We start from the raw sequence: 15,594 nt of genomic DNA on the forward strand, positions 1-15,594 counted from the left end.
GAGAGAGAGAGAGAGAGAGCAATATTTGATATATGTAACTATAACTATATAGAGAAATAATTATTATAAATTATGATCAATAAAACCAGCTTTTTTATATTAAATTCTTATTTAACTCGTTAGTTGTAATGTGGCACTAGTAAAAAAAATTGTTTTTAATTTAAAATATTTTTAATTTAAATTTTTGACACCTTATTCCTGTATATACTGCATACACTATACGCACGATATACACTATATCTCTGAAATGAGATTCTTGAAATCATGTGTTTACATGAACTTTTCTTCATAAAAATAACCTCCAAAATATTAAGCAATACTAAAGGAACATTATTAACTGTACATTAATAATTAATTATATGTATGACGGTAATGTTAAAATTATAATGGACTTGTTGAATTAAGAAAAAAAAAGAAAGAAAGAAAAAAATGTATTGCTTCGAAGAGAGAGGAATACATGTGTCAATTAAACGCTGCAGAAAGCTATAGGCCGATAATTTAGTTTAGATTTCGTGCTGGAGTATCGATCACACCCTGGGCGTGATAACATTAGGAAGTTACTACGTGCGCTGAGGAAAGTTCCTTGTGAAGAGGACGACGCGTGCCGCATTCCAAGACGAGAACGACCAATGGAACATGCATCGTCGAGCGTGTCGTGTGTTTGCCGGGCAATTTAAAATTAATGAAAGACTACATTACATGAGAGACTTAATTACCCTGAAGCTGATGGCCCCGTTGCAATTAACGTCGAAGGCCTTGAACACGTAGTGGGCGTAGAGACTGGAGTCTGCAATTCGCATGAGGGGTGGCCATTAACTAATTACGCAAAAACGTGGGCTGTTATTTAATTGGAACTCACTGCCGTGCGGGAAGAATTTCGCGTAAATGTCCTTGAACGAATCCTCGTGAACTACTCCCTCGGGACACTCCTGAAAAGAAAAAAAAAAACATTTTTTATATCTTAGTCTTGCGAGGATTCTGTTGAGGAAAAATTCAGCAACAGCCTATTTTCACCTGTCATTTACTCGGTTCTTTTAGACTAGAATGAGCGATGTTGCCAGTTGAAAAAGTAGTATACAGTATTGTATATTCTAATATATTAATATACACTGACCAGCATAATAGCCTCAGCACATAGTTGTACTATTTTAGAACTTTCCTTAAGTAATACATTACACGTTTTAAAAGGATATGTTAACTTCACGTGTTAAGGCTATTATGCCCCAACTTTTGTATAATATAATTTGTTCCCTTTTACGTCGACAAAGCTGAATATGACATTGGTTGTTCTAATTTCAGTGCATCAAAGGCAGTTCATAAATTTAATTATGTATTGAAAAGTCAAAGTGATGGTTCCCGGTTGTAATAATAAAAAAATGAGACGGAATGATATTAAGGTTAAGATATTATTTAAGGGGGCACATATGTTTATCACTTGTAAAAAAAGCCTATTTTCAGGAATTTTTTCTCAGCCTGGGATAGAGATATCATTGCATGGTTTTTTTTTAATTATATGGCATATATTTTTGTATAAAAAATTTAAACAAAAGTTCGATTGAGCAAATACTTTAAAAATGGCGCAACATGGCGTGAACCTCGATTTTTCGGCATGATTCCGTCCTGTACGTTCGTGCGATCTGCAAAACAAAAATATGTTTTTAAACATAAAGATTGTGATTATCATCTATCGAGGAGGATTTTTGAATTTCGAAAAATTAACAAAATGGCATAACTTAAAAAAAAATGCGATTTTTCTTCAAAATTTCGTCACATTTTTTGTTATAAAAGAAAAACGAAACAAAAAAAAGCCCTTAACAGACGATAAAGAATTTAATTACGAATATTTTCGTTCAAGGCACATCCAGAAATATTGAAAACTCGACGAATTATTGTGCACGGATGGAAAACAGCGTTTTGAGAAAAACGCATTTAAAGTTTTGACATGAAAACTTTATAATATAATTATTTGGATAACCTTACTATTATTAACTTACTATTATTATTTACTATTATTACTATTATTAACTAATAAACTTACTATTATTCAGCTATTCTGGCGCTATAAGAGGTACCCTCCTACGCCTCGTAATGTTGCTTCGATAGAGAGCAATTCGAGCTTCCCTTGTCGCTTTGATGCGGGCGTGCATTAGACGGTTCGAGTTCTTTTCTTGGCAATATTGATACGTATTTCGTCCAACCTGGATGCCCAATAAATCCATTATACGCAGATATAAATCGGATTCGTCGTTAAAAACGCTCGCAGTCACGTAAGCAGCTATTTCAACGATGCGCAAGCTACCAAAGATCGTCTTGGGCGCAACCTTCCAAATAGTCTGGTTATAGCTTTCATTATTATTTTGCGTATGATCACCTACGCATCTTTGCAGCAAATCTTCCTTATTTAAAGTTTCGTATACGGGTTTGATGGCTGTCTGTACAATTTCCGGTAAAGCAGGTTGATGTTTGTAGTTTTTTAGAGAGCCTATAGCCTTCGCTTTTTGCCACGTACACCAACTATTGGCTCTAAGCGGACAGTACATGTGTTGTGGTTTGACGTCAATGGAAATTTTGTGATAAAATGTGGCCCAAATCGCATCCTTTAGATTTTTTACCGAGTCACAATTATTCGCCAAACCATAATATATTGTTAACTTGTCAATTACGATGCAATAATTTTCCCTTGCCTTTGAGGCTCGCCGACCTTCGAACTTCGTAGTTTTCGCTGCTTCTTTATATTTTTTAACGTTGCGAAGTCACTATGCGTTTTTGCACATGACCCACACATTCTAATTTTTTCGGTACTACATTACCATATAAACGCGCGTTAAGAAGGGCGGAAAATGTTTTACAGTCGCCGTCGCCAGTATAATATGCGTATACGGTATTATATAATTCGAGTGATTGTTGGAACATTTGAACCATGGCGTCACCTTCCATTTTTCCTGCACTTCCAGTATGATTGCTGAGCATTGTTCCTCGTGAGACTGCATCCATTCCTTATATTCCGCAGAACCTTTCTCTTTTTCATGAGCTTCGCGTTTCTTGCATTACGAACTTTTGACAACAAGATCGATGACTTTTCCCGTATACCATCCAATAATACTCATGACACCAAATAACGAAGAAAAACTTGGTTTCATCTAGGTGCCATTTCCGAATACTTTTAGGCCGTCTGGTATATTTGGATGTGCAGCATCGTTGATTTGTTGAATCTCATTTTTCAGCAACCTTTTTCAGAGATTGCATTCCAACGGCTTTTGCGGCAGTGTGTATTGTTCATAATCGTGTCATAGGAAGCCTGTGCAACATTCCGAGCAAAAATATATCTAGTAGAGTGGATTTCAAGACTAGTAGCTAGATAGTAACGACTAGATAAGTTTTCTAGTCAGTCACTAACTCGTGACTGGCTAAATATTCCTACTCACTTTTGAATGTTTTTGAATGTCTTTTTTTTTGAATGTCTTTTGAATGTCAGTATTATCTAGTAACTATACCAATTACATAGATAGTGGTTAGTTGAAAAAGATTACACAGTAACGAGATAGAAAATTATCGATAAATCCTGAATAGAAATTGGATATCAGAACTGTCTAGTAACTATAATACTTATAGTTATAAGTATTTTTTTGTATCTAACTACTATCTAACTACTAGATAATTTTTCTGGTATAGCCACTAGGAGAAGTGAGCATTACATTCCTAACTAGTAGCGATGTAAGACCAAACTTTTCTGTGTCATTACTAGATTACAATCACTAGATTCAATTTTTGCTCGGAATATTTCGGCAAATCCATTATGCCGCAAAAACGTTGTATTGCTCGTAGTTTTTTTACCAAGAACACGCATAGCGAAAACCAATCCTCTGTTGATCTCGTACGCAGTCCCTATTAGCGGTGACGAATATTCGCTATTAATTACCTTGTCGCACGTAGCACTCTTGATATTTAATCTGAAACCGAGTGCGCGAACACTCGATTGTAAAGATAAAACTGCGCCTCCGTACATTGTTTACAAGCGACACATTCAGATATTGCTGTAAACACGGCTGTAACACGGTGCAGAATTGCAGAATACAATATGATATTTCAGGGTCAAACGTAACGTCCGATTTTTCATGCAACTTCTTCGCGGCTTTGCTTGCATAAGTTTCCAACTGTACATTTATTGGAGATGGTCTTCTTTTCTTCGGTTGTGTATTGCGGGCTACACGCGACCCTTTTCTATCGATCGACCGACGTTTCGTTTCGTTTTTCACCGAAGAGCTGCGAACTACTACATTAGCGTTCTACGCTTTCCTGTGGACTGTTATTTTTTTAGGTTATCTGACCAGTGCTAGGATTCTGTAATTCGTTATTGGAGTTAACGACAATTTCGTTATCGTTGCGCAGCTTTTGTATCCCATAGAAAAGCTGCTCAACGATAACGAAACTGTCGTTAACTCCAATAACGAGTTACAGAATCCCAGCACAGGACAAAAGTGAGCCTATGATCTGTCTGAACACGCACGACTCCGCTCGGAAGGCCCTTCGCAAACAGGTTGCAACAGGCAGCTGCGTATCCATTGTCTCGAGGCCTGTATGAAGATAGCCCCCCACTTTTTGAATTTATTAATTTTGACAGTTGTGCTGATTTGTGCTAGGTTTGTGCTACATTGTGCTCGAATTATAAATTTTTAATACGAAAAATGAACGAAAAAAATGGAAAAAACCGTTTTTTTGGTAGCCCCCCACTTTTTGATTTTCGAAATTTTTTTTATTGTGCTAGATTGTGCTAAGTTGTGCTAACATTGTGCTAAAGTATTATCTTCGAAAAATAATCATGAAAGGAATAAAACGAAAAAAAACGATTTTAAGCAGAAAAGAAGAAAAGTAAGATTTATACTCGTATAAGTTAATCAAACGATATATAATTATATATCTGAGTTGCTCTAGGCTAGCACAAGTCAGCACAAGTTTCAGTTTCGCCAGCACAAGAATCTAAAGGGCACTTTACTCTTGACCGCGGCCCTTCGCGCTCGCAGTCTGTCATTAATCACGACTTCTAGACTTTGGATCGATTCAGAATTGCATATCTGAGTTGTGCTAGCCTAGTACAAGTCAGCACAAGCTTTAGTTTCGCCAGCACAAAAATATTAAAGGTATTTTATTCTTGATTTTCGCAACCTTTCGCACGCGCAACTTGATTGATCAGGATAATATTAAATTACATGGAAGTAAAGAAGATATCTCTCTTTGTTATGCATTTGTTTTCTGCACGTATGCCGTTCCACCGCGTCAAGGTGAAGATTATCGGAACGGTTTTTTTTGTATTTTTTTGTTTTTTTATTTTTTTTGTTTTTTTATCTTTTTTTATATGTTTTTGTTATTTTTTGTTTTTTTTCTTGTATTCTAAAATTTTTTTCGTTTTCGTTTTAATATTTTTTATTTTATAATGCTATAAAATCATCTGCTTTATGTTAAAATTACTTTAGATTATTGAGCTGGAGAAACTGAAACTTGTGCTGACTTGTGCTAGGCTAGCACAACTCAGATATGCAATTCTGAGTCGATCCAAAGTCTAGAAGTCGTGATTAATGACATAGGCTGCGAGCCGCGAAGGGCCGCGGTCAAGAGTAAAGTGCCCTTTAGATTCTTGTGCTGGCGAAACTGAAGCTTGTGCTGACTTGTGCTAGCCTAGAGCAACTCAGATATATAATTATATATCGTTTGATTGACTTATACGAGTATAAATCTTACTTTTCTTCTTTTCTGCTTAAAATCGTTTTTTTTCGTTTTATTCCTTTCATGATTATTTTTCGAAGATAATACTTTAGCACAATGTTAGCACAACTTAGCACAATCTAGCACAATAAAAAAAATTTCGAAAATCAAAAAGTGGGGGGCTACCAAAAAAAAAACGGTTTTTTCCATTTTTCGTATTAAAAATTTATAATTCGAGCACAATGTAGCACAAACCTAGCACAAATCAGCACAATCAGCACTGTCAAAATTAATAAATTCGAAAAGTGGGGGGCTAACTTCATACAGGCTGTCTCGAGCCTCATACGCGCCAGGCCGAGCGCCCGAATCGCCGTACAATGAGGACTAATAGAAATTTACTGTTCAAAAATCGCTAGAGACCACAATTTTATAGCAATCGGGATGATTTTTTTTTTAATTAAACGTTAACCAATGTAGAAAAAAATTGTTGAGCCCGATTTTTTTAAAAACTTTTCTAAATGTTGCAATATTATTAAGAATTAAGTTCGTATTTAGCAACCTAAACCTAATACCTTACAATGACACATTTCGTGCTGCAGAAACATTTTTTTCATATCGACTATGGGATTGACAGACAGCTGTTAAATACTAGGTCTTAATACTGACTTTACATTTATGTTGAACAACTTTGTATACCCTATTGCAACATATATATTGTGTTAAAACATAATGATTTTGTTTATGTTGACAAGAGATTAACAGTTGTCAAATTCTGATTTTTATATCAGATTCATAATCAGTGATGCTGAAAACCTTAGTACTGTGCAGCGAAAAGATGGAAAGTTTTCCAATTGGAGTGGCTCACAAAACTTGATAATTTTTTACAAATTCTTATTAATATTGCAACATTTAGAAGAATTAAAAAAAATCAGGCTCGACAGTTTCTTTCTACATTGATTAACGTTTAATTAAAAAAAAATTCATCCTGATTGCTATAAAATTGTGGTCTCTAGCAATTTTTGAACAATAAATTTCTATTTGTCCTCACTGTGCGCCGTTCACGCGCTCGCACGTTTTTATCTATATCTCCGTCAATTTTGCGAATACAGTGATGCACTTTTAGCCACAGATTCTTGAAACTATGTATAATTGAATAAGAAAATAAAAAACCGATTTTTTTGACCCGACAAACATATGTGCCCCCTTAAAGAGAGATGTGTGACAAAAGTTTTACGTACAATCAACAAATACAAGAAGTCAATAAAGTCGACATTGGATGTAAGTTACAAATATATTTATGTACAAAATATGAATCTAACATTTCAATTGTCACTTTGTTAATAATGAAAAATAAATTTGAGCAAAGTATTATAAATAATGAACATTCAATTTCATTAAAATTAATGTTGTTTACAAAAATTGATCAAGTTAAAAGAATGCATGTCGAATTGCTAGTTAGCTGCTAGTTACTAGTGAGTTAATTTGTATTTCGACTACAATTCGACTCTCTCGATTGCAACGATATTTGTAAACAACATCAATTCTTACGAAATTAGCTCTTTATTGTTTAAGATATCTTGCGTAAATTTGTTTTTCTATTGAGGAAGATCGAAGATGTTGACTGAAACATTTAGATTTGTATATTGACATTTGTACATAAATAGATTTACAGTTTGCTCCCTGTGTTGGCTGTCATTGACTTTTTCTATTCGTTGATTGTATATATGACAACTCGTTATAGTTGTATTAGTTTTATATACGCGTTTAAATTGATAAATATTTTAAGACTTTTGCACGTTGCAATTGTTTCAAGAAATTAAATGAAAATTGTGGAAAATTCACTTTTCAACTTGCATGGAAAATGATACGGAAGAAAAGGAGGTTCTTTGACATTCAATCGTACGGAAACAAAAGGCAAGTAAGAGCCATATAAGTCATGACTCTTATTTGCCTTTTGTTTTTTTACGACTGAATATCAAAGAGGATTTTCATATACACTGTTTATGCATGCGATTTTTATATTACCAGTACTAGGGACTTGTATAAGTTTGTCGGTAATTCGATAATTTCCTCGATAATTTATTTGATTTAAAAGATAAGTCATTTTGCAAACATAGAATCACAGATTACCTAAAAGGTGATAAAAAGTCGTAGACAATGATGTGGAATATTTTCACTGAACATACAATGTTTCGTTATTCCTTATAAAAAAAAATATGGCTGATAATCTGATGAATTTTTGCAAGCTTCTAATATTATCATGCGGAACACTTTTCATGAAATACGATCACAGTATACTCTTTAAAATGCAGTCACAGTAATTAGTACTTTTTATTTTAGAGAAATCGACTTGAACAATGAGGATTCCACATACGATATCCAAGAACGTCGTGACAACTTACAGGTAGATATCTTCACAATAAAATTAACGTTATAACAAAAAATCTTTTTCAGGTCATATCTTCTTTATTATTAATCAGAAAAAAACCAACGTGACATAAGTAATTTTTAAGTATTTCTAGCAATAATAAATAAAAGCGTTGCTCAATATGTGGCGAAAACGAAAAAAAAATTTTAATGTAAAATCTCGAAATGTCAGCGTAATATTTGTTTAATCCAAAAGTTCTGCAGCTTCTACATACCGAAAGTGTGAATGGTCCAAACAAAAAAAATTTGAAAGACATTGTCGTACCTTCGCATCTGAATTCAACAGTTTAAGAATACCCGAAAAGTTTGCGAAAGATTTTTATACATGCATAGTTAGATTTTCCGATAAATATGGTAAAAAAAGTAACACATTTATGTAAGTCCTATATAAAAAAAAAAAAACGAAAAGAATAGTGTAATTGTGTTAGTGACAATCGTTTCTACGTTATCGACATTTTTCGAGTTAGTCATCTACTTCAGCGTCTCCCGAAGAGGACACTGGATACTGACTTAATGCAGCTTTTGTATTTTGCAGTGTCATTATTTTTATTTGGTTGTGTACAATTGCAAGTGCAAAGTAGAAGTATAAATATCAATATATTGTGAAGTATCTCATATTATATCAAAAATAAAAAAAATTTTGTATTTAAAAAATAAACGAATTTTATCATATGAAGCACTTCGTCATTCATTGACACTTATACATTTATTCTGTATATAAGTATTATAAATATTTTATGATATCAAATAAAAAAATAATGCAAAATACAAAGCTGCATTATGTCGGTATCCAATATCCTCTTAAAAAATGCTATTAAGTAAATAGAAAAACATATCGTTCAATTAAAAAAGACAAAACTGACTCATATCTCCTTTACATCTTTATACGTATCTATCTTTAAAATAATTATTGACATCAGATTACATGTGATTCTTAAAATCAAGTAACATTTGGCTGAAATATTCTTTCCTGTCACCAATAGTGAATGAATTCAGATGGTCTATTCTAAATGCCTCATCTGTGTATATATATTCATTCTGGCAAATTACGACTTGCAGATGTTCGGCAGGTACTCTGCTGCTACCGCAGGAACAAAGAAGAACACTACGAGCGGAGGACGCTTCCTGGGATGACGATGTAATCCCCGATTTGAAGATCCTCGCACTTCGCTCTATAGTGTCAACGTGGAAGGATAATCCTGTTTTAGAAGATCTGCCAACGTGCGTCGACAGGGACGTGTTGGTGGAAACACTGCCGACTGATTTTCCCTTCGAGCTGACAATAACGAGGATCGACGATGATTTTTATTGGCAACGGGCGGCCGAGGACAGGTGAGGCTTCTATCGATCTCCGATTAGTGCGAGGCACTGTTACGCATTGCACTACGACAGATACGAGTGATTTCGTTCGCAGACACGTGACAATTTCCATTAACTTTGCAGATGGGAGCACAACGATCCGGCCGAGCACGGCGGCTCGTGGCGGCGATTATATTGTGAGCGCCACTTGGCCGAATATCTGGAAACTTTGGAAGCCAGCTACTTCGAGACTCAGAGAGAGGAGTGCGAGAAGCTGATGACTCTTGTGAATAACCACGTACACGTCATAAGGCTCCGTTCTCTCGTACCGACCAAGTAAGACCATTGGATTTTACGCTTTAGTCTCGTCCCTTTGGGACGAGAGACTTCTTCAATTCGAATTTTACCAAACTTATCGTAATCTTCAATTCGAGTTCGGAACTATGGTTATGTCTGAATCGAAGGAAAAAAAAATTTGTACTTTATGGCACAAAAAAAGTATCTCGCAACAAATTGAAGCGATTAAGCATCGCGAATTTTCTCTCCGGCACGATTCTTTCGTAAACATTTTTCTAAAAAAGTTATTAAAAGTTGATTTCGAAAAGCACTAAAAAAGTATTTTAATTTTAAAACACACTTTCTTAGATTCCTCCAATTTTTTTTTTTTTAAGTATATTTTCATTTTTGTTTAGTTTCAAATTGTTTAGTTTCAAAAATTGTCGAGAAAAGTGCACGGTGAAAGATGAAATTTTATACAAACAATAAGATAAAGATTTCGCGTAAAACGAACCAACTGAGTCAAAATTAATTGAATAAATTTATTCAAAATGAAAAAAATTATACAAACTATGTTAAGCACAGTATAACAATTATTTTTAAGAAATGCTTTTTCAGATCCTAATTTCGAAGGTGAATATATTAGCAGAAGTACGTTGTAGAAAAAACTTTTATATGAGCTTACGCGGGTTACTTTCACTTGATCTATACGTCCCTAAGAGATTGTTTATTTTTCCCAAAATACTATGTGCATAGAGAAATTTAATTTTTTTGAAACTTAAGAATCATATTACTGAAAAACCCTAGATAATAGAAAAAGATCCGTTTACATTTTTAATTCAACGTAGAAAGTAAAAGAGAGGGGGCAAATAGTGACAATTTAAATTTCTCCTTTTTCCCGCGTCTATGCTACTACCACCGTTAATAGTGAGTAAGTTCTCGAATATCTAATCATCTTTGAAAAAAGTGATTAAACTGCTAAGCCAAACATATCTAATAAAGGAGCCTAAAATTTTGGCCTTGTGAAACAAGGTAAAACCTGAATCTTATTCAGGTATTTCTATTTAGACTGTTTTGATTCCTAAACCCCTAAATGAGATTTTACCTGTTCAGTGTTGTATGATGTGTTTCTTCTAGTGTTATCTAATCTCTATACGTATTTATCAATTTGTTTATTGTTCTAAGTGTTTTAAAAGAAAAGGCAACTCCTGGGGCAAAGACTGACAAATTTTAAATAACGTTACTTGTCTTATTCAGTGTTAGTTTAATTGCAATTGCAATTCTGATTAAATCACACTAGAAGAAACACATCATACAACACTGAACAGGTAAAATCTCATTTAGGGGTTTAGGAATCAAAACAGTCTAAATAGAAATACCTGAATAAGATTCAGGTTTTACCTTGTTTCACAAGGCCAAAATTTTAGGCTCCTTTATTAGATATGTTTGGCTTAGCAGTTTAATCACTTTTTTCAAAGATGATTAGATATTCGAGAACTTACTCACTATTAACGGTGGTAGTAGCATAGACGCGGGAAAAAGGAGAAATTTAAATTGTCACTATTTGCCCCCTCTCTTTTACTTTCTACGTTGAATTAAAAATGTAAACGGATCTTTTTCTATTATCTAGGGTTTTTCAGTAATACAACATCATACAACATCATACAACGCTGAACAGGTAAAATCTCATTTAGGGGTTTAGGAATCAAAACAGTCTAAATAGAAATACCTGAATAAGATTCAGGTTTTACCTTGTTTCACAAGGCCAAAATTTTTGCAATTGCAATTCTTCCCATTTATTTTGTTGGGTGTAACTTAAAAGCAATTAAACTAGGTTTAAATACAGAAAATATTAAAAAGTAAATTAAAAAATCACTTTCCAAAAGCACGTCATAACATTTCACTAAAATTAAATTTTATACATTATTTGTTTTAATAAAATTCTTACATATGGCAGTAAAAAAATTATATTTCAATTTTTGTTTAGTCACACACATCGTCAAAAAAAAGACTGAATGGAAGTTCAGGACTATTTTTTCTGATTGTCACTATTTGCCCCACACTGGGGAAAATAGTTACAAAAGATTTTAGTTTCTATGAAAATCTAGTTATTCCATATGACTTATGGGTCTTGTACTTAAGTTTTTCGTATAATTGAAGGTGGAAAGTATTGTTTTATTAAAACATCCGATCTCGACAACTTGAAAATAGTTTACACGAGGAAGAAAAAAAAATCCGTTATTATTTGCCCCACTCTCCCTTACTAATAATCACATAATTTGATTTATGTGACAAAAAAGTTTCTTTTTGTAGACCGGTGTTATTCAAGCGCGGCTAAAGCGGCATTCGCAAACATTTATCGTCGGCTAAAAATGTGTCTGTTTATGATCGCGTTGGACGATAGATAACTGCGCGTCTGTGAAGCGACGTACGTGCAGACCTTGCATCGCCTTCGCGTGCGCCGCGCCAAAATCCGTAGTATTTACGCCCGGCCGAGAACATCCGAAAATTATTATTAGAGCCGGTCAGTTAGCCGGCTAAATTTGTAAGTGCTTGCACTTGAAGATCCAGGAGTGCGATGGACTCCCGCGTAAATATCACGCGAAAGCGTGGCGGCCAGAGTTCTATAATTGGCCGGAGAGAAAGAGAATCTAGGAGGCAGATATTATAATCTTGAGCGCTGGTAAAACGCAAATACCAGGTCGCTATTTCCTCCCGCGCTGGTCGCGCCTTACGTTATCGCGAGGTCGTGCACGCGCGTCCGCGAATCGAAAAGCTCCGAAAGTAATCCGAGAAGAGAATTTCGGTAAATTGCGACAGCTTGATTCCTAAGCCGTTGCGCAGAGCGATTTGAGCCGGAAAATCGAGCGAACGGAAAGAACAAGTTTCCCCAAGAGAGCTAAAAAGTTCTCTATGTGGAAGAGGAAGAAAAGGAAGAGCATCATATTTGTCTTCTTGTATGTCGCCGATAAAATAGACACCGGAATAGGCGTCGATCATCTCGGTCATAATTACCATCGCGTGTGTCCGGATAACTTTTGGCAACTGAAAGTTCGCTTCGGCTTACTTTGCACCACTGCACGTTTCAAAGGAGAACCATTATTAACAATTCCGGAATCCCTTTGACGTGAGATATGTTCCTCTGGCGACACACGAGATTGTCTAACGAGGCTTCTTCCTCTTCTTCTTCGCCGTGACGTATTCGCCGTTTTCTCTCTCTAAAAAGAACGAAGTTGTGTAAAGCAAACTTCGACGCAACGGAGTTGCACGTATTCATAATTGATTGTCGTCTGCGGAGAAACGAACGAGTAAGGCGACTGAAACTTTTGAAAGTTTAACTCGAAAACGTCAAGACACTCTCGTTCACCTCGAGACGTCTGAAAAAGAAGTGATCTTTCAAACTTTTTTAAATACCTAGGGGTTAAGTTTCCACTGAAGTGAATTCGTCTACCATATATTTGTTATTTAACAAAAACGTCCAAAAAATAATTTAACTCATTAATTTTATTAATGTAATGTTTTAGTAATGTATAATATTTTATTATTAATTTTTTTCTCTTCTCGTTCACAACAGAGTGTGCTTGAAGTCATTGTCTATTTGGCAAAAGAAAATGAATTTCAGAATGATGGTTAAGTAAGATTTACATATATTTCAACATAATTTATTTTATATATTACACATAAATTTACTTGTTTCTTAATATTTTAAATATATATATTTTTGTTGAAAATAGATACGCGTAGATTCAAAAGTCTCCGCATAAGAGTCTATTGTAGAATCTTGAATTTGAATATTAATTTACATAAAAACGGACTGACGAAAAAATCTTATTTTTAAGATATGTATATATGTATATATGTATATGTATATATGTATATATGTATATATGTAGATATGTTTGTATGTGATTTTTTAGTCACATACAAACATTATGAGCATATTTATTTTCAACAAAAATATATATATTTAAAATATTAAGGAACAAGTAAATATATGTGATATATAAAGTAAATCATATTGAAATATATGTAAATCTTACTTAACCATCATTCTGAAATTCATTTTCTTTTGCCAAATAGACAATGACTTCAAGCACACTCTGTTGTGAACGAGAAGAGAAAAAAATTAATAATAAAATATTATACATTACTAAAACATTACATTAATAAAATTAATGAGTTAAATTATTTTTTGGACGTCTTTGTTAAATAACAAATATATGGTAGGCGAATTCACTTGATTTATATATATTTGTATACAAAATAGCTTCTCAGCTTTAGGCTATGCGGTCTCTTAATTTAATACCATTAGATATTTTTGTTCGAGGTTTTATATAGAATTCTTAAGACCTTGCATCTTTGAAACAAAGCCTTTAAAACTATATATTTATATAAACTATTTCTTCATAAAATTATCTCAAAATCAGTAAAAAATCAATTAACTGTTAGACAGTACTTAAGAAACATGCAATATAGTCAGATATATATCATTTATATTACTAGTTTCTTGAAATTATTATTATTATAAATTATTATTATAATTTTGAAAATTATTATAAATTGCATCTCTCTCTCTTTCTCTCTCTCTCTCTCTCTCTCTTTCTTTCTCAAATTTTATAGATATTACAAAATTATAAGCAAAGGACATTTTTAACCGATTGTTTGTAATTAGCCATCACACAGTTCAGGCTTTATCGAGGAGATTATGAGAAGAATCCAAAATGTTAAAAATAGTATGAAATTCGAAATATAATTTTATTTAAAAATAATGTTTGTATGTGATTTTTTTAAGATTTTTTCAGTCAGTTTTTATGTAAATTAATATTCAAATTCAAGATTCTACAATAGACTCTTATGCGGAGACTTTTGAATCTACGCGTATCTATTTTCAACAAAAATATATATATTTAAAATATTAAGAAACAAGTAAATTTATGTGTGATATATAAAGTAAATCATATTGAAATATTGAATATTAATTTTAAAATTATTGACTATTTTGTTTAAAAAATACAGAGAAAAACTTATAATTTATAGTAATACTTGAAATATATATATATATATATATATATATATATATATATATATATATATACAGTGTGTCCCATAAGTTCGGCAACGGCAAGAAAACTCGGCGGGGGAGCATTTTAGAGAAAAATGTTTCGAATAAAAGTTGTAAAGCTTAAAAAGTCGCATTTAATTACAGTAGTTATTTGACCTAAGATGACGTCGCCAAGGTCAGGACAAGGTCAACTTTGCTTTTTTAGATAAAAATACATATTTTTTATTACGGCATTTTATTCTACGTGAAAAAGCAAACAACTTTTGTTTGAAAAAATTTTTTATACGACCTCTATTTTCTAAGATATTTACGTAAATATCTACAAAATTATTGGTTTCAATAATTTTTTACTTGAATTCTATCAACTTTACCGAAAAATATCAAGAGATAAAAATTATTTATTTTGTTCTCATAGAGCTCTGAGAATTTTTTTAGAATTTTATGTTAACTTTTTAGTACTTCATTTTCTTACATTTTCTTGAAGCACTAAAAAGTTAATATAAAATTCTGAAAAAATTCTCAGAGCTCTATGAAAACAAAATATACAATTTTCATTTCTTAATATTTTTCGGTAAAGTTAATAGAATTCAAGTAAAAAATTATTGAAACCAATAATTTTGTAGATATTTACGTAAATATCTTAGAAAATAGAGGTCGTATAAAAAATTTTTTCAAACAAAAGTTGTTTGCTTTTTCACGTAGAATAAAATGCCGTAATAAAAAATATGTATTTCTATCTAAAAAAGCAAAGTTGACCTTGTCCTGACCTTGGCGACGTCATCTTAGGTCAAATAACTACTGTCATTAAATGCGACTTTTTAAGCCTTACA

General features: G+C 33.0%; 2 protein-coding genes across 4 annotated transcripts in view; one reads left to right on the top strand and one right to left on the bottom strand.

Annotated features, from left to right (window-relative positions):
* Positions 1-15,594, bottom strand: part of LOC116850782 (Kv channel-interacting protein 1) — a 218,057-nt gene that overhangs the window by 31,216 nt on the left and 171,247 nt on the right. For all 3 annotated transcript variants that reach the window (XM_032829429.1, XM_032829431.1, XM_032829430.1), the window contains 2 exons: positions 860-929; positions 717-787 (listed from right to left, as the gene is read on the bottom strand). In XM_032829429.1, coding sequence (XP_032685320.1) covers positions 717-787; positions 860-929 — 141 coding nt within the window. The remainder of the gene's footprint in view (positions 1-716; positions 788-859; positions 930-15,594) is intronic.
* The window catches only part of LOC116850781 (dynein regulatory complex subunit 5-like), a 68,810-nt gene continuing 61,255 nt past the window's right edge, over positions 8,040-15,594 (top strand). Inside the window, exons 1-3 of the mRNA XM_032829428.1 lie at positions 8,040-8,104; positions 9,187-9,459; positions 9,571-9,762. Of these exons, the coding sequence (XP_032685319.1) occupies positions 8,058-8,104; positions 9,187-9,459; positions 9,571-9,762 (512 nt within the window). The 5' untranslated portion in view covers positions 8,040-8,057. The remainder of the gene's footprint in view (positions 8,105-9,186; positions 9,460-9,570; positions 9,763-15,594) is intronic.

This window comes from Odontomachus brunneus, unplaced genomic scaffold (genome assembly GCF_010583005.1).
Source record: "Odontomachus brunneus isolate Ranch 3 - 2012 unplaced genomic scaffold, Obru_v1 Obru_scaffold_155, whole genome shotgun sequence".
Classification (NCBI taxonomy): Eukaryota; Metazoa; Arthropoda; class Insecta; order Hymenoptera; family Formicidae; genus Odontomachus; species Odontomachus brunneus.